Below are 19,584 nucleotides of genomic sequence, written 5' to 3' on the forward strand. Positions count from 1 at the left end.
ATGGCTTCATTGAGCCAAAAATTGCCTGCCTGGCATCTGCTTTGAGAACGGAAAAATACAGCTTATGCGTGATGAGATGGATGTCGGTTAGTATATACATTACAGAGAAGCTATTAATGGTACACGGCTGAGTCGATATTCAATACAGCGCCTATAATTATTGACACAAACTTACGGCATCTGAATATGAAGTGGAACAACAACGGTTCGCTTCTTGCTGTGGCAGGTGTGCAGTATGCACGCAATGCACAAGGGGAGGAGAAAGAAATCAATGTGGTTCAGTTTTATGATCCGTATGGTCAGGTGCGGGAACACCTGCTTTCGATTGATTCTGAAAAAAACTACTCACTTTCAAAACGCACAATTAGTTTTTGCGCCTGCTAAAAGTCCCAGGAAAGCGCATAAACGCGTTATCGTGGGAGTACAGTGGACTCCGCATTGCACTTGCTGTCGATTCTTTCATTTACTTCGCAAACGTTCGGCCGGATTACAAATGGACGTTTTTTGCCGGGGATGTTCTGGCATACACGTATCATCGCCCTGACAGGACCGAAAGTGCGCTCACTTTCTGGAATACGAAAACAAACGAAAAATACACAAAGTAGGGAGCGACACTCGTTTGAATTGACGGAGCTCAGTGTATATATGCTCACCCAATTTGAACAGACCTGTAAGCAAGCTTCTCCTAATGACTTCATTTGGAGAGCACAGCTTACTCGTGACGAAGCTGGACGAGGAAGGCACAGACCAGTAAGGGCTTCATCGCGTATTACTCTCATCACAGTCCGCACTCTTACACCAATGTTATGGTCAGGTACATACTGACTGTGGTGAACGCAATTGGGACGCCGCAGGAAAGCAAATATATCGAATTCGAGCCTAAGTTTGCCGCAATCACCAAGCATCACGTCTTTGTGGCATCCTCCGATATTGTTCTACATTGGCACTTCAAAGTCGCTGCTACCACGAGATTGACGGCACTTGATGGCAGGTCACTAGCATTCGGTAAATAATGTACGACAACTAACCAACATTGAAACTAGTCGTTCGTCGAACGGATGCGCGCGAAAGGGCGTTCCACATCGACGACGTAACCATCGTTGGGGCGGGTATTAGTGGTGCATCTGTTCTGGACTTGAAAACAAAACGGTGCGCCAATGTTTGCATCACAATAACCGCCTTGTTCAGTACTTGATACTTGACCTCTATTGATAGTGCAACAGCAGATGCCATCGTAAGCATTGCAGCATGTGATGCGACACTCTTGGTAGCACGGCTGTCGGGCTCGATACATCAGTTTGTCCTGCCATCCATGACCTTGGACAATAAATATTCAATTCCATTCCGCCCGCAATCGATCTCTCTCAACTGCGATGCCAGTAGAGTGGCGATTCTGGATTCATCTGGAATGCTCAAATTGATGGAACTGGAGAAGAAGACACCGGGCCTGCCAAAGACAAGCCGCGGTACCGGGGCTCCCGTGCCGGGCGGTATGGCCGGTATACCCTCTGATCCCGGAAAGGTACGGGTAGACTCATACATATGAAGGTTGCTCACTGCAAATGACTAGGATTGTTTATTACGATTCATAGCGTGATGGCGGGAATCTGTTAAATTTTGAGAGAAAGGACGTTTGGGATATTCGCTGGTTAGTATCCATGTGAACGGATCCCATGTACCCATCATTGGTCCTCAAAACGCCCACCTGCAGGTCCGACGACAATCCAGAACTTTTCGCAATTATGGAGAAGACGCGTATGTACGTCTTCCGTAACTTGGATCCAGAAGAACCCATTACGTGCGCGGGATGTAAGCTTCCCATCTCAGAGATGGTTCATGCGCATCGCTACTCTTACACTTTCTCTATCAGATATATGTTGCTTCAATAATCTTCAGATCAAAGCGGCAATGCTGGACGAAATTATGTTGCAACCTGACACACCGTCCAGAGAGCAGTTAATTAACATTGAAACAAAATCTCTGCGGGATACGCGAAGTAAGGCGGTTTGAACCTGAAGGACCCTGCTTCAAAACGCTTACTTCTTTTGTCGCTAGATATCTTGTCGCAAGTTGGTCTCGCAGATGGCCATCAGTTTGTGGAGGACAATCCACATCCTCGTCTGTGGAAACTTATCGTTGATGCTGCCTTGGAGCAACTCGACTTTAATATCGCTCAGAAAGCGCTGGTGAAGTGCATGGATTACCCTGGTCTGCAATTTATCAAAAGACTTCAGAAGATGGACGTAAGTTGTAGCTAATCATATCTTGTCAGAGTAAGTCAGAAGTTAAAGCTTTCATGAACAGGACAATCTGAAGCAAAGAGCTGAAATTGCGGCTTTTTTTGGTCAATATGAGGTGGCTGAAAAGGTATATCTTGATATGGACCGAAAAGACCTTGCCATTGAGCTCCGTGAAAAAACTGGAGACTGGTTTCGAGTTGTTCAATTGATCAAAAGCGGCGGTGGAGGTGATGATGTCATGCTGGAGAAGGCCTGGAATCACATTGGTGACTATTATTATGATCGTCAGCGATGGTAGGAGCCTTTTGGAGCCGCGGTCCAACGCACGACTGCTAATGTGGATGACCATAGGTCCCAAGCAGCGACCTACTACGCACAAGGACGGAAATTCGAAAGGCTTGCCGAGTGTTATTACCTAGTTGAAGACTATGACGCGCTTGAAAAACTTGCGCTTAACTTACCCGAGGGCAATCCGCTACTCAGGGTAATCTATCCTCCGTGCTTTGCGGACTCTATTCTGACGGCTAACCAGCTGGTAAACTCAGGATATAGCAGAGAACTTTGTCAGCGTGGGTCTTGTCGAAGAAGCAGTTCGAGCTTATCTGAAAATTGGGGACATCAAAGCCGCCGTAGATACGTGCGTCCATCTCAATCAGGTCCGGTGCTGCAAACTCCCTGCATTTCCGATGACCAGCGAATCTCATCTCAAGTGGTCATTAGTGGAATACAGCTGTAGACTTGGCCCAACGGCATAGCTTTAAAGATATCGAAGGATTGTTGACGCAATATGCCAGTCATCTGCTGGAGAAGGGAAAGAAGCTCGAAGTGATTGAGTTATACAGGAAGGCGAACTACTGCGAGAAGTCTGCCAATCTGCTATATGAGGTCTGAGTAACATGGCCTACTGGATAGTGTCACAGCAGATTTACGCCTGTCTGCGATTATAGCTTGCACAAGAAGCGGCAAAGTCGAATAAGAGCCCCTTAATCATCAAGAAGATGTATGTTTTGGCCGCACTTGAGGTGGAACGCTATCATCAATTGACAAGGATGGAGCGGGGCGGACAAGAGGCGGTACGTCAAATCTTGTGCAAGTGGGTTGGGATCAACAACAGAAAACTAAATATGCCCTTTTGTACGTCCTTTTTGCTGCTGTGCTTAGACGAAAGCTGCTTTAGAGGGCTTACTCGCCGAGGATGCAAAAGCCCCTATGGAAAGCAAGTTTCTCGACAACGCCTGGAGAGGAGCGGAAGCATATCACTTCTACATGCTTGTACAACGGCAGTTTTATGCGGGCAATATTGAAGCTGCTGTCAAAACAGTATGATTATGTGGTTATCTGCGATATATTTACTTGTTATTAACAGTGGCTATGTTCCAGGCACTACATTTACGCGAATACGATGACATACTTGATGCTAAGGTTATATTTAGTCTTCTGGGTCTCGTGAGCATTCATGCGAAGAGATTCGGAGCATGCTCGAAAGCGTTTATGAAACTGGAAGCAATCCCCGCAACATCAGATCATGAAGTGGAACAGTTCGAGAAATTAGCATTGAATATCTTTACAAAGTACGTATCCACCTATTGGGAGAATTTGCGAATCTGGTAGCGACGTTCTGACCGACAATTTTTAGATATCCACCCCATGAGCCGAAAGGCCATCATGTGGCATGTACAAACTGTGGAGGGGTCATTCGAGACAGGTTCGTGCAAGATATTCTGACGATCTTCTGTTACTAATTTTCTGCTTTGGTACAGCGATACTTTCTGCACACATTGTCAGGTGACCTTCCCTACCTGCATTGCTTCTGGACAACCCATTTTGGACAGCATGCATTTTATGTGTCATGTCTGCAAGCACCGTGCCATCGAGAGCGAAATTGCTGGAATGAGCTGTTGTCCTTTGGTAAGAAGGTTTATGAATTGGCTCGTCCATGTGACGTTGCCTGGTGACTTTCTTATAATTAACTTAATGTCGTAGTGCCATGCGAGACTGTAGTATATCCATTAGAATCCAGTGTATATTTTTATTCTATTAATTTAACGTCCTTTCCCCACGGCTTCATGCTCCCAAAATGTCAGCCTCTGCGTTCTGTGCGGGAAAACCTAACAATTGATTCCCTTGAGAGAATCGTCAAATGTCGAGAGCTTGATTTCGGGCACCGATTGGCGCAAGTTGGTTTGGACGTACCAGAAGAGACATCCGCTGGAGAATCTTAATGGCTAGATATCTCGTTGGCTCTCGATGATATGCTAATTTTACTGAGGAGGCAAGGATCCACTGACGCTATATCTGAAGCCGAATATAAACAAAGATCTACTGTGTGAAAACCACGATACTTACTAATGCTACTCTGTAACTGACGCGTGCCACTAGGGAGAGGATATATGCCGTATATCGTCGCTAATCTTCATTAGTTTTCATAACTTCATGATGCTATCGTGTGATCTTTCGCTGTGTCCCAGTGGGTCAATCCGACCCGTGACTGTTAAGCGCTTGAAAATTGTCTGTCATCATCTCCAGGTATTCTTGCCGTCCTGGCCTAAATTGATGAATACCCTCGTGGCACCTTATGACCTGGCGGCCGTGGCGGCGATGATCTAATGTGGATGGAGCGCGCCTGGTGGCAGCAACATCAGCGATGCAATTGCTCCTACCGCTATAGGAGGAGGTGAGAATACGGCGTCGGCGACCGGCCGGGAGTTTGCTAATAGCTGCCCTGAGAGAAACTTCTTTTACCTGAAGTTATGAGGGTGCCCTCTCTTGGCTCTGCCGCTATCTTTGTGGAATCAAGCAGATCCTTATAACGGACCTGGCGTCAGCCCATAAAGTTTGAAGCGGATACTATGAGATCGTGGCTATACTCGTCGTTCCGGTATCTCATCTATAAAATGGTCAGGATCTAAGGATGTGGCTAGATTCTGATTTGAGGCCGTCGACAGCACCGGAGAGGTCCCGGATTTGCTTCAGATTTGCTCTCAGTTTCCGCAACTGGGTATAGTGGAATGCGACATAATGCCACAATGCCGTAAATGGTAGAGGTTTGCAGGGGTTGCTACAGGAGGGACGGGGGAGCTTGTAGAGCGCATTGGTAGGAAGCGTACACAGCCAAACACGGCGATAAGTCATGAAGCGGTCGGCCGTTTTTCAATTGATGTTAGAACCGGCCCACCGTTGCGGACGTTCACTTGCCCCAGGCTCAGGCTTACGTGCCCCAATGTTTCGCGTGACTAAACCACCGAGTTGCCCGGTTCTGATAAATTCCGGCTACTTGGTCCAACCAAATCGTTGAACGCAGCTACAGAAAATATGTATGAAAAAGCAACAAATATCTGCTTCCCAATGTTGATTTCCCATGTACAGAGCTAAAGATTGGTGGCTGTATGAAAACCCAAGTTTTTTCAAAAGTGTCCACTTAATAATTGTGAATGCGGACAGCGTGGTAACCTTTCCTGCTTCAAAAAGACCTGGTTTCCCTACCAAAGACAAATTTGGTCTGAGACCATACGCTTCGGCGAACGTTAACACCAAGTTGTTCCCGCAGGTGTTGCATGCTATGCAATACGAACCTCAGCACACATTTTCTCGTTTACCCTTGAGTAATCTTCTATAGCGGCTTCTTTTTGTCTGTCCTAATGATTTCTACCTTTCCAACTGCTGGATTAATGTAATTGATGCTATTGTGGCAGGGATCTTGACTCTAGAAAGAATGGGCATTGAAGTGCGACTCGCAAAATGTCCAACCTTTTAGGTGATGAACGTCTTATCCCTTTTCAATAGGCAATCCATAGAAAACAGTTTACAGCACGCTTTTTCCTCCTAATGTGTGCTCATGGAGAAAGGTGTCTCTGACTTGAGTTTTAGTTATTAGCTGTGCTTTTGACCATTGTCGACATGTATGTGGGCAAAAAAGACTGTTCAGTAATGCAGCCACTGGATCGAATGAAATGAAATGCAAAATGCCTGGATTTAGGCAAATAAACTATGGTTCGATGCACAAAAGATGCTCCATCATGAGAAAATGGGTCCAATACCTGTGGCCATGAACAGATTGCAATTACTATCCCTTGCGGCCATTGGATGAGGAATATTCTGCAGTTGCCACCTGCATGACGCTAAATGACTCAATATATCCACTCTTTTTTCTATATAACCCCCCCCTCTTCTTCTTCCCTCTTGTTCTTTACCCTCGACTCGCAAGCATCTGCCCAACATATCTCAGTCCATCATCATGAGAATGCCACTCTGGTGTCAAGGACCTCGCCCTCCTGACTACAACAACAACATAACCCCTTGCAAACACTATTACTACTATTCCGCTACGATCGCAGGTATGCATTATCTTTGTATTTTCCCATGCCCGTATTCCAAGTCTAATTCTGATCTACCTTAGTATCTGAACATCCTCTGACTAAAGAATTTCGGAATCAAGGGCTTAGTAGGATTTCTCTCGTGTGGTGGGCTTAGTTACCCGGTTAGAACAACCGTAATGTATTGCATGTGTAATTGGGCCTAGTCGTAGTTGGTTGTAAGGAGGGAATTGGCTTTTCCGGGCTGGTTGTCGCCAGTCTATTCCCTGGTGTATTGTGTTGTGACATTAGTTCTTGCCAATACACTACGATATTCGGGTCAGAACAGTTGACATGAAGACCTTACGCAAGCCCCAAGCCCCGTAGTCCATATTTGGGTTTATGAGACGCGTGCAGCATTCGGACACTTGCGGACATCTGTCACGTCGGTCAGATTTCACACTTCAAAGCGAGCGAGATCGTCAAGAATTTTCGAGATCCCATTGTCCCATTCTCAGGACGGCGTTGGCTGCGACAATTTTCGAGAATCCAACTCTTCTTGAATCCTCTTGAATTTTGCATAACTTGGAATACTTCCGGTCCTTGTCTCCAACCAAATAAAGCGAACTTCCACCGCCATTTTTTGCGGAAGAACACCGACTGACAAAGCCGGTTGCCGTGCCATAGGATTTCCGGATCACATATGTTATGAACGGTGGAACAAGATTAACAAGTGGTACGCAACCTGGAGGAAATTACGCAATGAACTCTCGAATGTCAACGATTGGAATTGGAGGGCCTCGACCTTCACTCGGACCACCGAGGATGTCCTTAGCCAGGGGAGGAGGTCCTATAGGTGGAATGGCGGGAATGGCGGATGGGCTGGCTGCAGGACGGACGTCTGATGCGCGTATGTCAGGGATTGGAAGAACGATGGGTGCCGTATCCAGGTTCGTCAAGCACCGTAGGAATATCTTTGGCAGCATAGCTCAATTTGAACTAAGCAACTCATCATCTAGACGCTCCAGCCAGTATGCTGGCCGACCGTCGAATATGGGAACTGGAGGCGCAACCATCATAACTAAAGACCCTCGTCAGATACGAGACAAGTCATGGCAGGCAAACGCCATTCGTTCGCTTATCAACTTCTTGGTGCAAAGCGGGTACAATCAAGCTGTATCAGTCAAAACCCTACAGGCACCTTCCGCAAAGGATTTCCAAAATATATTCAAATTCCTCTACGCCCAACTTGATCCCGACTACGTGTTTCAAAAAAAATTTGAAGAAGAAGTTCCGCCAATACTGAAAGGACTGAGGTGAGCTATCCTGTGATGCAAAGTGCGACCAATTGACTGACATTGCACATGCAGGTATCCGTTTGCCGATCAGATTAGCAAGTCACACCTATATTCCGTCGGGTCCATGCATGCATGGCCAACACTATTGGCAATGCTCACATGGATTGTAGAGCTGATTTGTGTAGGTGTGAGAAGCAGTGCACACAGTCTGATGTGTATGTTCGACTAATGCGCTAATCATCTGCAGTGCTGTGATGCTATGGATAATGAAAATGACATCGACGACGGAACCGGCATTCAGGACGACATACAACCGGAAAAGATGTTCTTCAACTATGTCACGCAGGCATATGGGGTCTTCTTGCAGGGAGACGATAATTATGAGTATATGGATAAAGAGCTTATTGACAGTTTCGGTATGTTGATGATGCGGATATGCTCACTTAAATCAATCGTTAACCAAAATGTTTAGATAGGAAAAACGAGAAGGTGCTCAAGGCATTGGAGCGCCTAGAAACGGAACATGATGCATTGGAAAAGGAATGGACCCACCTGACCGAAAGCGAAGTAAGTTCTACAAGTGATACACGTTCGCTCAGGAAGGACTAACACCAGCGATATTTGGCAGTCTCCCGTGGTCTTACTTGAGCGAGAGAGCAGAATTCTAGAATCCGACAAAGAGAAGTTTAGGCAGTATATACAGCACGTGGAGGGCAAAATACAAAAGTTCCAAGACGCGATATTGACGCTTAAAGAAGATCTTGAGGCGAAAGGTAAGAGTTCCCTTGTTTCTCATTGTGGTGCTTTCTTTGTGATGATTCATGTTCTCTCCCGTAATTAAGAGAAAGAAGGGGAGCAGCTTGCTGACGAGAAGGCTCAACTGCAACGAACTGTGGATGCACAGGAAATTTCGCCAGCAGACGTTGATCGAATGACAGCCGAAAGAGAGCAGCTCAATCAGACTCTGGGAACTGTAGCCGTGAAAATGGACGAAGCAAACAAAAGCCTCTGGGACAAGGAGATCACCATGCAAAAAAAGATGGATCACGTCAGTGTTCAGCTCGTTTCCGTTGATTTTTCACATAATGGAAGGCTGATTTTAAGATTTGAACGGAAACATATAGTTGGAAAAGTTAATCCAGGAGTACAATACGTTTGCCTACAAACTTGGCTTGCTGGGGCCAGACTCAGCAGCGGCAGAGTTAGCGGTGGAATTAGAACTGCGCGTGCACGCGAGCAGACCGGACCAAATGGTCTCCCTAGATCTACGTAACCAAGCAAAAGTAGGTCTGAGCTATTGATGCAATGCTGATTAGGTACTAACTGGTCTGCAGCCAAGCTTGACTCAACTTCGATCAAAATTCAATTCGAAGTTGCACCAAGCGCAGGATGATGTGATAGCATTGCAAGAAACCATGGATAACCTGAACTGGTCATTCACGCAAAAGAAAGAAGAACTTGGCGAGATTGAGAGTCAAATACGACAATTGGCCGACCGCTACCGACAGGAGCAAGAGGTGCGTACCTCATATGCCCAAGTTCGTCTTAAATGGGTCGCGCTAACCATCCTTCCAGCATATTGGTATTGCAAACAATGCCAGCAACGAGGAGATCCAGCAATATGAACGAAATATACAACGAATCAAGATTGAGGCTAACGGGGCTTTAATCCAGTCACAACAAAAAATGCAGAAGGCTGTCGTTGAGTACGTCTCCATCAAACATTATATTCTTGACATCCACTCTGACATCAATTATTAGATACGATCAACTTTCTCGAAACTGCACAGAACACCGAGAGCGATTGCTCAACCAACTTGCCAAAGCTCTGGTAGAGGTTTTCAACTTCCACCAGCATGTCCACGGCCAACTTGAGGAACTGCATAAGGAAGCAGAAGTGCATTTCAAGGAGGCCGTGCTGGATGCGGATAGGAGTAATCGATAATATTGGCATTACTCCACCAAGATTCAATAGAATTGGCACCAAGAGTGAACTGAAAGAATAAGTCTGATAGTTATTACCCCATATTTTATGTATGAACATTGAAAGTCATTGAAAGTAACGTCGTTCAGATCTACATGTGTGGCGTGGGATGTCCAAGCCACTGTGCGCGGAGGACTCTCAGTCGCAGGGAAAGACGGCGAGTTGCTCATTTCGCCATTAGCAATTGACGTCCTGTTGCCTTGACCTACAGACTCTGAACCAAGCGGTGGGATGCCTACTTACACTCTTGCCGTTCCGCCCATACTTCGACGGCGTGCAAGCCTGGCATTTCTCGCAATTACCTGTACACTCCTTTTCCTTATCTTCCCGTGGATAACGTCAACTGTGAATCCGGCCACGACTGCCCAATTCAACAAGTCAAAAGCGCAGGACTTGCAGTCCCACCATTTGTCTACAAGGGTTGTTCTTTCCTTAACATCCTTTGGGGGCCGTGTTGAAAATATCAATGAAACGTTGGCTTCACTTGTTGCTCAGTCCCGAACACCTGACGCCATTTACCTCATAGTCCCGTCGGAACCAATACATCGAGTGGATGAAAAGTCCACTACCTCAGTCTCTGACGAGTTCTTGAAGGGCTTGGAAGCTGGATTTGCACCTCTTTTGACGGTGTTGAGGACAGAAGATTGGGGACCGGCGACAAAATTACTTGGGGCGTTAACGGTTGAAAAAGACCCGAATACGATTGTCGTTACTGTTGATGACGATTCTACATACCATCCTGATATGCTGCTTGGGTTGGTAATGGCAAGCCACGAGCATCCGAACAACGCTGCATCTTATGTCTGCGAATTCCAGCCTTGGTGGGCATGGATTATTGATCGCGGACTGGCTATTAGGCAATGGTGGGAGGGGCCTTGTAAAGGTTGGGCAAACGCCTTCAAGGGCGTCGCTTACAGAGTAGGATGGTTTGGTGAGGAAATGTGGGATTGGTCGCGTGCGCCCAAGGGCTGCAAATTGCACGATGATGTTTGGATTAGTGGTAATCTATATAGGAAAGGGATCCGACCTTGGGTAGCTGTCCCTCCGTTTGATCCGCTGGTAGCTCACAGAAGGCACCCCACACTGTCCATTAATGCGGTGAAGGACACCGAATCGGCGTACCGAAACCCGTGTCTGGAATACTTTGGGCATTTTGCTTGATATGTATATAGGATAGTCCCTGTAACTTGCACTTTTAATTTAATCGGTGCTTGAGCGGTGCGCACAATAGAATAGCTCGGTGACATGAGAACTGAAAAGAAACTGGTTGCGCACGCATTTGACCGTGTTATTGCGAAAACAAATAAACCCAACGAGACCATGAAAACCAGCCCAAAAAAAACACAGAGAAAAAGAAAAAGCCAAATGTCAAATCTCACTTTGAAGTGATAGAGGTGTCCAGAGTATGAGAATCATCCCTATAATAACCCTGTCAAATCTTTGCTGTTTAAATACAGCGCCGCTCCTGCCTGTCACCCAACCCACACAAATCCAAGATCACAACCCGGTGTCAAGTAAACTCGGAGTAAACGAACAATTTTAAGCAAAAGCAATGGTAAACGCTCGTAGAACGTTGCCCTCTCCTCAGGTCCGGGGGTATTCCCTTCGCGGCCACTCTCTCAATGCCGCATCCAAAAATATAGAACGAAAACAAACCAATAAAAAAACACCAGCACTCAAAAACGGTAAGCCGTTCTCTCCTACAATCCTCAAGAATAATACCTGTTACCCTTCCGGACGTCGGCTGGCATCCCCAGCTGAGCTCCACTCTGGCGGCCAATCTTCCTCCATTGCAGTGGATCGTCTCGAATGATATCGTTCTTTGGCGTGTGCGTCAGACTCCGTGAGCCAGGATCGGTAGGGATTGGCACTCTGGGTAGCGGCAATTGAAGCTTGTGAGATACGCTCGTAATCGGAGGGGTACTGTGTCGTGGGTAAATTGTGCATCTCCGAGACATTAGTGTATCTAAAAGCTGGTCCATATCCCACGTTATTCCGTGCCGGAGTCATACTGCTTCGGGGTTGTGAACCCTGCGTCGGGCTTATCTCTGCAGTAGAAGATGTCATGGAGCTCTTTTGACCTCCTATGCTAAATTTTCTTGTCGTGCTATTGCTCCCTGAGCCCTCTGGCAGAGCAAGCGGATTGGTAATGGTTGATGGTATTAACGTCACCTCGGAGGCAGATTTTCGGTAGACATCCGCCAAATAACCACCGACATCCATAGTAAACTGAGACTGTAAAGACCGGCTCGATGTGACGGGCGCGGAGGGTCCTTCCGCGGAGACCGCTGCATCTGAGCCAGTATGTCGCACCGAATATGACTCTTGCGGAGAACTCACAGCGATCAGGTTTTTGGACGCAGCAGCGAAATCGTGACGAGCCCCAGCAGAGGAGTCCCACGCAGGATACGAAGAAGAAAGTGTTGTTGTATTGTTCACATCTGGTAGTCCCTCCTGCATCAAACTATTTGAACGTTCAGGCTCTTCTTTGACCTTCCATTCTGACAAATGGATGCATTCAATAGGCCCACTGTCGCTCCGTATATGCAAATCAAAGTGCGACTGCCACTCCTGGGGTTATACAAAGTACAATGAGATATTTTGCCATGAGGTGGAAGGTGATATACGGAACTTGGCGATTTCACCTCCTCGCTTTGTGGTATCGTCAGCCGAGACCCCGGCGGAACCCGTAATGCCAACAATTTCTTGGCTTGCAGCTTCGGAATTCGCGCTATGTCCTGCATTGAAACATACAGTAGTCTTTGAAATAGAAAACAGAGATCCATTAAACAACTGTCATGCACACCGAATTCGACGTTGGAACAATCCACGTACCGCCTTGTATGCTCCTTCGACATAACGGTGTCATGAGCATTATCCACATTCTGTCGCATTTGTCTCAAGTTCTCTAACTGCCTTTCTAAGGCTTCATTTTCCGCCCTAAGCGTCGCCACACGCTGTTCGACATTACGATCTTGTAAATACATATGGTCACCTCTAGTGGTTTTGCAAGGGTGAGGATCATTCACACAATGACTATCATCAGGGAAAACGCACTTCCATCGAATATGATTCTTAGTTGTCTTTTCAATAAGATTAATGCCTTCCAGGACATTTGTAATGTCATATATTCGACGCTTTTGAACGTTCAGTTGAGCGGCAGCTTGATTGAGATCCAAAACCCCGTCTCTCGACTCCCGCAATACGCTGATGAATTTTTTGGTCAAAAGACCAAGGGAGCTATCGAAACGGCCCACAGATGGTGCTAAAAGGAAGGTGAGTATGACATGAAGGGAACCCGCGATCGTTTTATGGTAACTTACTATCTGCGGCAGGTGACTCAGCTGTTGGCTGTCCTTCGGGAGCGGATCGTTTTTTTCCACTCTTTGGGGTCTTTGAAGACTTTTCCGCTGGCGGTGAGATTTGATGTGTGGGTCGTGGACTTGGAATATGGGGACTGCCTCGCTGCTTTTTCGAGCCCATCACGTGGTGTTGATGGTACGCGAAAGGTGCTCGGCCGTATAATTGCTGCATGTGATACGGTTGCTGTGGTTGAAGGACTGGCGGCTGCGGGCGTGGAGACTCTACGCCCTGATATTGCATGTATTGTGGATATCTTGACAACTCATGCGACTGCTGCAGAAATGGGCGAGACTGTGAGGGTACCGGATATTGCCCAGCCCCGGTTCCGAGCGGCATCTGAATATCCAGGAGATCCCGGTTCTTGAAGACAAAGAAAGATGATACGAATGTCAACATCGACCAATTAAATGCCGGTGAAAGAGGATTCAGGTGCGTTCACCTTATTCTGCCCATCGTGCGCGGCATGTTGATGGCTTCCTGCGTAAGCTAGAAATCCATCGTTAGAACACCGTTTGTGTACGCGAGTTTCCCCTTTTCGATAAGAAACGGTACTCGTCAAACAGCCCCCTTTGCCTGACACCTTTTCACAGTTTCCAGGCGTTTCTTTCTAGAGCGCGTGGCGTTCTCTTCTGAAGCTGCCAATTGGTGTCCTATTGCTATCAGCCCTTACCTGGAGATTGGTTAGGTTGTGAAGAGGGTATATAACCACTACTCGTAACCTCGTAAGGAAGCATCGCGTCTTCGGGACGGCTTTGAGATGCGCAATGCACTGTGACACGAGTCGTCGTTGGGGTCGCTTGATTCTCTTGGTGCTTGTTAGAAACCTTCAACGATTGACATGATGAGCCAATTGCTCGGCGGGGATCGCCGGCAACGGATGACGATGTGTGGAGGGAGGTCACTGCTGCCGCGGGAAATATCTGCGATCCGCGATTGACAGATGGTTAGAGATCGCGCGAGGATGACCACGATGGTGACAATAAATATGTAAAGCGCCCGCCTCCGCCCAATTCCTGCTATAGGGGCAAGAACTATCTTCCGGATTAAAACGTACCGCCACAAGAAAGGCGATAAATCACCGCGAGTGTTAAAATCTTCCCAAGTTGGGAGATGCTAATAATACGGATCGGGAGTGTGAAAAGGATGCGCAAAGTGTGAAATGAAGAGAAACGGGAGCAAGAAGGAAGAGGATTTTAGTCAAGAGTCCGGGTTTTTCCATTCGCCAGCACACTATGTTGGATTTGGGTTCTCAACACCCAAAGTGGGCAGCGATCGGTGTGTGCGAGGAAAAAAGACAAAAAAATACACAGCGATACGGCAAATGTCTGCCTAATTGACATTCATACTTTTATGGTTCAACAGGGATGATTGCAAGAACACAACGTTCTTGGCTGGTTGCCAGGTGGTACCCTCCCGGCCGTGGCGAACAATCACGCGCTAATAGCAAGTGTTTGGTAGAAAGCTGACAAAAAAACAAAAAGACGGGAAAGACGAAAAGACCCGTGTGCGTTCCTTCCGAGCCAGGTTTGAACAAAAGGGGGAGAAAGCAAGTGGGTCTTGGAAAAGGAAAGTATGGCGGAGGGGATTGTCTTTTCCTTTTGCCAAATTCCAACCTGGAGGAAGGGAACCTGCCAAAGGGGAACACTTCCGGAGTGAGACGGTGGGGGGACAAAAAGTCCTCAACAGCGTGCAATTAAAAAACGCTTGCCCCAGCAAGCAGAGGGGGGGCAGACTGATGAACGCCACCATCGTGCAATTGTTCTTAGCGAACAAAAAAAAACCCAATCAAAATATAGCATTAAGCAGTCGGCGATTCCATACAAAAAAGGCAAACGGACGCCGTTTCGTAAATTAACTTTGGGCCTGCACTGCAGCGGCTTAGACCTCCGACAAGAGGCTGCGAGGCCTCTGGCTTGCCACACAAGGTCGTCTTCAAAGGATGAAAGGAAACTTCACACCCCAAGGGCTGACCCCATCCTTCTGGAAGTGTGACGCTCATCGGCCGCTTCATACGCGACGCGTCAACACAACAGCGAGATGCAAGATGTCTCACTTTACGCAATGTCTCAGTAAAGCACCACTCCATAACGGTTGTGTGCGTCTGGATGCACACATAGCCGTTGAGATTGGATGGGCCATAAACTACTGCTGATGACATGGTCCGTAGTTGCCCCCTTATGTATGAATATGGATGGGTGCCACGTGTATCGTATACAAGTAGTGCGGGTGACATTGACCAGATGTGGACAGGGCCGGTTTGTTGACGATACATAATTAGACGAGACAGTCCCTTATGTTCGGAATGAGATATGTGTCCTAGAACGTTTCTCAAACTGGTTTTGACATCTCCTCTGTTGTCCCCGTTCTGGGCGTAATCGTAATAATGAGTCAAGGTTATTGCTTCTGTCGTTGCAAGCACATGCGCTTCATAAAATATTCCGCAGTGATCGGCACGCACGATTGGTGTAAGCCTCTGGAAAGCCAACGGTGGATGTCGTAATCAGCGCCATGTCCGAAAGTCGGACAAATCGGACTAGTTGCGCTCAACACAGTCCAGCTCCACCCTAACAGCCCATTAATATCAACGAAAATTCAATTCATCTGACAGCCTGCGGGATTCAAATCAGCGGATCTTCTATTATTTCTTTCTACCGAAACAAGGATATCTATAACTCCATGTCCTCCCGACGTAGCACACGTAAAAGAAAGTGCAATACAGCGGATATAAGGTATCGTCCTTTTGCCGTCAGCACTTATAGTCGGCATTGCCAAATCCCTTCACTAATTATACTCGACCGGCGCGATATATTTCAAACTGTGCTCATAATATTAGCTCGTCATGGTATGTTGGCTACGCGGAAGACGGAGAGTCAGTGGAAGCAATTATGCAGAAATTCCAAGAACTTGAGAGGATGCAACAGGAGTTGGCCGCGCAAGGCTCCTCCACTCCTGTAAGCGCCCCAACTCCAGAAGCATCATCTGTCTTTGCCAGCGGAACGAATTCGGATGCAGATGCGGACATGGCGCGTGCCATTGCTTTGCAAGAGGTTTGTTTCTTTGTCGCAACGGCTCTGATCCACGTTTTACCCATACCGAAGATTATCTTATAGGGACAGGAGGAATCGACATTTACTCAGGCGCAGCTTGAAGAACTGTTCAAACGAACCTCGTGCTTCACGGTCAAACAGGCAACGTTAGATCTCGACCCTGACGATTTGGACGAGCTGGAGCTTTGGCGCCTGGAGATGGAGGGTGGAGATGACGATGATTGGGAAGAAAAGTGAGAGCAGATAGATGGCGTATTTGATCTCATGATCGCGTTAAGCTGATCCTAACCTGCTCAATCTACCGCAGTGATAATCACATTCTGGATGATGATATGTGGGATGATGAGTTCGGACCTGCACGATCCGGCAGACGAGGGGAAAGGATCCCGCGTGCTCGATCTGGCGGACTCCGATCGAAGCTGGATCGTGAGAGTCTTATCGCCAAGTATAAGGTCATGCAGATTCAGATGCAGGACAGAAATGGAAATTTCTTCGTCATGAAGAAGAGAGTGTGGTGTGTACTGCTACTACAATTCTTCATACCCCACATAGTTGATTGTATTTTTGCCGTCAGTACTGTTGATCCGAGGTTGCCGACCTACATTCGCATCCCTCCGGTTCCGATACCACGATCATGGGTCAAATTAATTACGTCATATGCTCCTCCAAGCGGTGACATTGAAGGGTGCAGGTAGATATAGCTAATTGGCGATCTCCTTGTCGTCGTGCTCTCCTGATAGCTTCACAGATATTTTGAGGACGACATCCTTCACTTCAATATGAAGCCCTTGGGCAATCGGTTTCAGGTTGTCCATATGAATCCCCCATTCCTCATGCCTGATGAAGAACCCACGTCCGGAAAGATCTCCATGAAGCAATTTGTGCGTAGGGGTAGACATATCTCCATCACGTGTGGTGATACTCACCATCTTTGCGGCTGATATAGGAGAAATTAGACATCCCGGCCATAATACCATTTGGATTTCTTTTCATCTGGGCTGAAAAGGAATTGACGCCCGACATTCTTCGGGCTACTCAATCATGGGGTTTCCGCTATGTCGAAAATTTCGCCTGGATCAAGAGAGAGAGGAGCAACAAGATTGCCCGACAATCCTCACGATATTTTAATAAAAGTAAGACGACTTGTTTGATATTGAGAAAGGAGCGCAAGGTATGACGACCGGGCGAGATCGCGAGAGTTATCAACGTGGAGCAGCTTCTTATACTTCTGCTTTAACTATCAGGAAGGCGACGTTGAACTTCGACATCAAAGAAGTCCTGATTGCGAGTTTGACTTTATAAAACCAAAGCTACCTGGTATGCGTCAGATACCTACATCAAAGTCATCAAATTGAAATCTTAATGCAGATTGATTTCAGAGGATCTGACTGAGGAGAAGCCCAACTTCGTCTACGACGTGATCGAAACCCTTTTGCCACAGGCGGTTTATGGTCCGGCAAACCAGAACGGTGACAGAATGTTGGATCTGTAAGTCACTGTTGGATATGTATGCAAATCCATGTAGACGGCATTAACATCCGTTGCCTAATGCAGTTGGGCCAAACCAGGACGAAGGCGAAAGGGATGGACCATGGTGGTACAAAAGAGGTCATAGACTGTTTACACTCCGTCTCCGAAATGCATAGAGATTAGCTGTAGGCTCTGATTGGAAAGATGGATTCTAGATACTATGGAGTTGTACCCATGACTTATAGCAGGAAGACGTACTGGGGGCTAGGACCGAAATCAAAATCTCTCTAGATTTGAGGCACTACATGGATCACCAGGATGCGTGTTTCTGAGTTATTGATAAAATACAGAAGACTGCTAGCTGTCAAATGCCGCTTGCATCTACTATCGTCCAAACTGGCCCTGTTCAATCCGCTCAAAGTGCGTTCGCGCTGCCGCTATGTTGATGACAGTTGCAGCTGATTCTAAGATCGTGAAACGTTCAACGTCAACATGTGATTGACTTTCTCAGACTCTTGGTCACTATGAGGAACTTACGTATTGTAGGATCCGACATGATGACCATGACGTATGTATTCGGAGTTAGAACATCGATAAACGACGCAAAAGTTGAGCTTCGAACTTCCATACATTGAAACTGTGCTTGCGATTTACTGTCGATGAGTAAAGTCACATGAGTACCGTCATTCCTCACGATGCCTTGAATCAGAACCCAGTTACCTGCAGCTCAGTTTAAACTGCTTAATGATATTTGATATCTTTTCAAAACGATGGACATCTGCATGTGGGCGCTGCGTGGAATGAGAAATGACGAGGAATGTTGTACGTTCGAAGAGAACGACTTCATCGGCTTCGCAAATATTGCAGAAGCTTTCCAAGTGTGTTTCGAGAAGGCGGACGTTGGGTATCAAGGAGTAGACAATGGATGACCAAGCCTACGGAGCATATTTAACGCTGGTTAAATATCAATTGAAACTTCGGAACGGCATAAATACTTTATATAAGGTCTCATCCCAAATAGATGTCTTGAATGCGGTGATTGACAGTGGTAATGACCGCCGTTTCAAATCCGCTTCTCGCTCCCTGAAAACCTTCCGCCGCCGCGAATGTTATGTCGGAATTTATAAACAGACTCATCAGAAGCTCTTTCCATACCAACTCTCTCTGATCTTCTTGGACCAGATCCATCTTATGTATCAGACAAAATATTCTCGCATCTTTCGAGTTTTGTAGAATTGCCTCCAGGCATGACTGATAGTAGTGCATGTCCTTCTCGTATTCGCGCGATTCTACGTCGAAGACGTAGATCAGGACCTCCACGTTGCGAAATATGTGGTCCCGTTGGGCAGCTATATAGTTCTCCATGAACACCTCCTGGCTAGCAGGAGAAATCGGTCAGAGTTGAGTAAACATATGGAAATGATGCTAACGGGCGTACCCTCCGCAATCCCATAAGTTAAGCACCAAATTTCCCAAAAACCGAACATTTGAGTGTTCAACATCAACTTGGAGTCACCGAAAATAACAGTCAGTTATCACGTTTCCAGCAAGGCCAAGAGCGCAACTACTCCTGGTTTCGTACTTGTCGCTCCAAGCCGTCGTGTATCCCGCGCAATGTAGTTGGCAAATATGATTGAGCGCATGGAGGTCTTTCCAGACCCGCTCTTTCCCATTAACAGGACCTATTGATTTATTTAGAGTCTATTATTAGCAGAGCGTTGGCAAGCACAAGATTTTTGTCTCAAGGAACCTGGAACCTTTACCTTCTTCTTCATGTTTAGTTGTAGACAGCCGAAATGTTCTAGACAGCACACACAGTCGTTGCAAGCTCTGGGCGAGCGATATCACAAGCCCGACCACGTCATCGTGACTCATTCAGCAGACTCCAAA

General features: G+C 46.8%; 6 protein-coding genes across 7 annotated transcripts in view; 4 read left to right on the forward strand and 2 right to left on the reverse strand.

Moving 5' to 3' along the window:
- Positions 1 to 4,020, forward strand: part of SPPG_05753 (uncharacterized protein) — a gene marked incomplete at its 5' end in the record, with an annotated part of 5,094 nt that extends 1,074 nt beyond the window's left edge. Inside the window, 19 exons of the mRNA XM_016753963.1 lie at positions 15 to 86; positions 149 to 303; positions 369 to 601; positions 667 to 750; positions 815 to 1,005; positions 1,044 to 1,149; positions 1,216 to 1,480; positions 1,593 to 1,648; positions 1,712 to 1,809; positions 1,871 to 1,996; positions 2,056 to 2,243; positions 2,305 to 2,534; positions 2,592 to 2,724; positions 2,786 to 2,896; positions 2,961 to 3,125; positions 3,188 to 3,317; positions 3,409 to 3,560; positions 3,621 to 3,811; positions 3,877 to 4,020. Coding sequence (XP_016606812.1) covers positions 15 to 86; positions 149 to 303; positions 369 to 601; positions 667 to 750; positions 815 to 1,005; positions 1,044 to 1,149; positions 1,216 to 1,480; positions 1,593 to 1,648; positions 1,712 to 1,809; positions 1,871 to 1,996; positions 2,056 to 2,243; positions 2,305 to 2,534; positions 2,592 to 2,724; positions 2,786 to 2,896; positions 2,961 to 3,125; positions 3,188 to 3,317; positions 3,409 to 3,560; positions 3,621 to 3,811; positions 3,877 to 3,982 — 2,792 coding nt within the window. The 3' untranslated portion in view covers positions 3,983 to 4,020. The remainder of the gene's footprint in view (positions 1 to 14; positions 87 to 148; positions 304 to 368; positions 602 to 666; positions 751 to 814; positions 1,006 to 1,043; positions 1,150 to 1,215; positions 1,481 to 1,592; positions 1,649 to 1,711; positions 1,810 to 1,870; positions 1,997 to 2,055; positions 2,244 to 2,304; positions 2,535 to 2,591; positions 2,725 to 2,785; positions 2,897 to 2,960; positions 3,126 to 3,187; positions 3,318 to 3,408; positions 3,561 to 3,620; positions 3,812 to 3,876) is intronic.
- A 2,727-nt stretch (positions 4,021 to 6,747) lies between these two features.
- Positions 6,748 to 9,893, forward strand: SPPG_09303 (kinetochore-associated Ndc80 complex subunit NDC80). The gene is made up of 11 exons (XM_016757462.1): positions 6,748 to 7,482; positions 7,552 to 7,848; positions 7,903 to 8,011; positions 8,078 to 8,246; positions 8,303 to 8,397; positions 8,459 to 8,603; positions 8,673 to 8,878; positions 8,955 to 9,113; positions 9,165 to 9,347; positions 9,406 to 9,536; positions 9,592 to 9,893. Exons 1-11 carry the CDS (start codon positions 7,241 to 7,243, stop codon positions 9,773 to 9,775), a joined length of 1,920 nt encoding a protein of 639 aa, XP_016606813.1. The 5' UTR covers positions 6,748 to 7,240; the 3' UTR covers positions 9,776 to 9,893.
- Positions 9,894 to 9,952: 59 nt separating this feature from the next.
- Positions 9,953 to 11,077, forward strand: SPPG_09304 (uncharacterized protein). Its single transcript, XM_016757463.1, has one exon. The coding sequence runs from the start codon at positions 10,046 to 10,048 to the stop codon at positions 10,973 to 10,975; it is 930 nt and encodes a 309-aa protein (XP_016606814.1). The 5' UTR covers positions 9,953 to 10,045; the 3' UTR covers positions 10,976 to 11,077.
- Positions 11,078 to 15,617, reverse strand: SPPG_05755. Of its 2 annotated transcripts, XM_016753964.1 has the most exons (9): positions 14,524 to 15,617; positions 14,232 to 14,290; positions 13,848 to 14,097; positions 13,617 to 13,663; positions 13,138 to 13,537; positions 12,872 to 13,079; positions 12,650 to 12,811; positions 12,460 to 12,574; positions 11,078 to 12,385 (listed from the first exon to the last, which is right to left on the reverse strand). In XM_016753964.1, the coding sequence occupies exons 3-9, from the start codon at positions 13,909 to 13,911 to the stop codon at positions 11,540 to 11,542; spliced, it is 1,842 nt and encodes a 613-aa protein (XP_016606815.1). In that variant the 5' UTR covers positions 13,912 to 14,097; positions 14,232 to 14,290; positions 14,524 to 15,617; the 3' UTR covers positions 11,078 to 11,539. The 2 variants fall into 2 exon arrangements, with proteins under 2 accessions (XP_016606815.1, XP_016606816.1); XM_016753965.1 differs by having other exon boundaries at positions 14,232 to 15,617.
- A 14-nt stretch (positions 15,618 to 15,631) lies between these two features.
- SPPG_05756 (uncharacterized protein) lies at positions 15,632 to 18,089 on the forward strand. The gene is made up of 10 exons (XM_016753966.1): positions 15,632 to 15,906; positions 16,011 to 16,224; positions 16,288 to 16,457; positions 16,532 to 16,738; positions 16,799 to 16,915; positions 16,973 to 17,105; positions 17,171 to 17,395; positions 17,469 to 17,541; positions 17,604 to 17,712; positions 17,779 to 18,089. The coding sequence occupies exons 1-10, from the start codon at positions 15,854 to 15,856 to the stop codon at positions 17,837 to 17,839; spliced, it is 1,362 nt and encodes a 453-aa protein (XP_016606817.1). The 5' UTR covers positions 15,632 to 15,853; the 3' UTR covers positions 17,840 to 18,089.
- On the reverse strand, positions 17,883 to 19,549 carry SPPG_05757 (small GTP-binding protein domain). Its single transcript, XM_016753967.1, has 8 exons — positions 19,458 to 19,549; positions 19,277 to 19,376; positions 19,133 to 19,199; positions 18,850 to 19,072; positions 18,690 to 18,785; positions 18,415 to 18,629; positions 18,232 to 18,347; positions 17,883 to 18,158 (listed from the first exon to the last, which is right to left on the reverse strand). Exons 1-8 carry the CDS (start codon positions 19,467 to 19,469, stop codon positions 18,079 to 18,081), a joined length of 909 nt encoding a protein of 302 aa, XP_016606818.1. The 5' UTR covers positions 19,470 to 19,549; the 3' UTR covers positions 17,883 to 18,078.
- Between the last annotated feature and the right edge of the window lie 35 nt (positions 19,550 to 19,584).

The sequence above is a fragment of the Spizellomyces punctatus genome (assembly GCF_000182565.1).
Source record: "Spizellomyces punctatus DAOM BR117 chromosome Unknown supercont1.10, whole genome shotgun sequence".
Classification (NCBI taxonomy): domain Eukaryota; kingdom Fungi; phylum Chytridiomycota; class Chytridiomycetes; order Spizellomycetales; family Spizellomycetaceae; genus Spizellomyces; species Spizellomyces punctatus.

Bases quoted from the DNA above. Each gene is read 5' to 3' on its own strand.
- SPPG_09303 (XM_016757462.1), top strand. From the start codon at position 7,241: ATGAACGGTGGAACAAGATTAACAAGTGGTACGCAACCTGGAGGAAAT. The intron at 7,849-7,902 runs GTGAGCTATCCT...TTGCACATGCAG, and splicing joins CCAATACTGAAAGGACTGAG to GTATCCGTTTGCCGATCAGA. The intron at 8,879-8,954 runs GTCAGTGTTCAG...GGAAACATATAG, and splicing joins TGCAAAAAAAGATGGATCAC to TTGGAAAAGTTAATCCAGGA.
- SPPG_09304 (XM_016757463.1), top strand. From the start codon at position 10,046: ATGCCTACTTACACTCTTGCCGTTCCGCCCATACTTCGACGGCGTGCA.
- SPPG_05755 (XM_016753964.1), bottom strand. From the start codon at position 13,911: ATGCTTCCTTACGAGGTTACGAGTAGTGGTTATATACCCTCTTCACAA. The intron at 13,538-13,616 runs GTGAACGCACCT...TTTGTCTTCAAG, and splicing joins CGCACGATGGGCAGAATAAG to AACCGGGATCTCCTGGATAT. The intron at 12,812-12,871 runs GTGCGTTTTCCC...CAAAACCACTAG, and splicing joins AAGAATCATATTCGATGGAA to AGGTGACCATATGTATTTAC.
- SPPG_05756 (XM_016753966.1), top strand. From the start codon at position 15,854: ATGTCCTCCCGACGTAGCACACGTAAAAGAAAGTGCAATACAGCGGAT. The intron at 15,907-16,010 runs GTATCGTCCTTT...TCATAATATTAG, and splicing joins TGCAATACAGCGGATATAAG to CTCGTCATGGTATGTTGGCT. The intron at 17,713-17,778 runs GTAAGTCACTGT...TGCCTAATGCAG, and splicing joins GGTGACAGAATGTTGGATCT to TTGGGCCAAACCAGGACGAA.
- SPPG_05757 (XM_016753967.1), bottom strand. The intron at 19,200-19,276 runs GTACGAAACCAG...GGTGACTCCAAG, and splicing joins ACGACGGCTTGGAGCGACAA to TTGATGTTGAACACTCAAAT. The intron at 18,630-18,689 runs GTATTTATGCCG...TATGCTCCGTAG, and splicing joins GGGATGAGACCTTATATAAA to GCTTGGTCATCCATTGTCTA.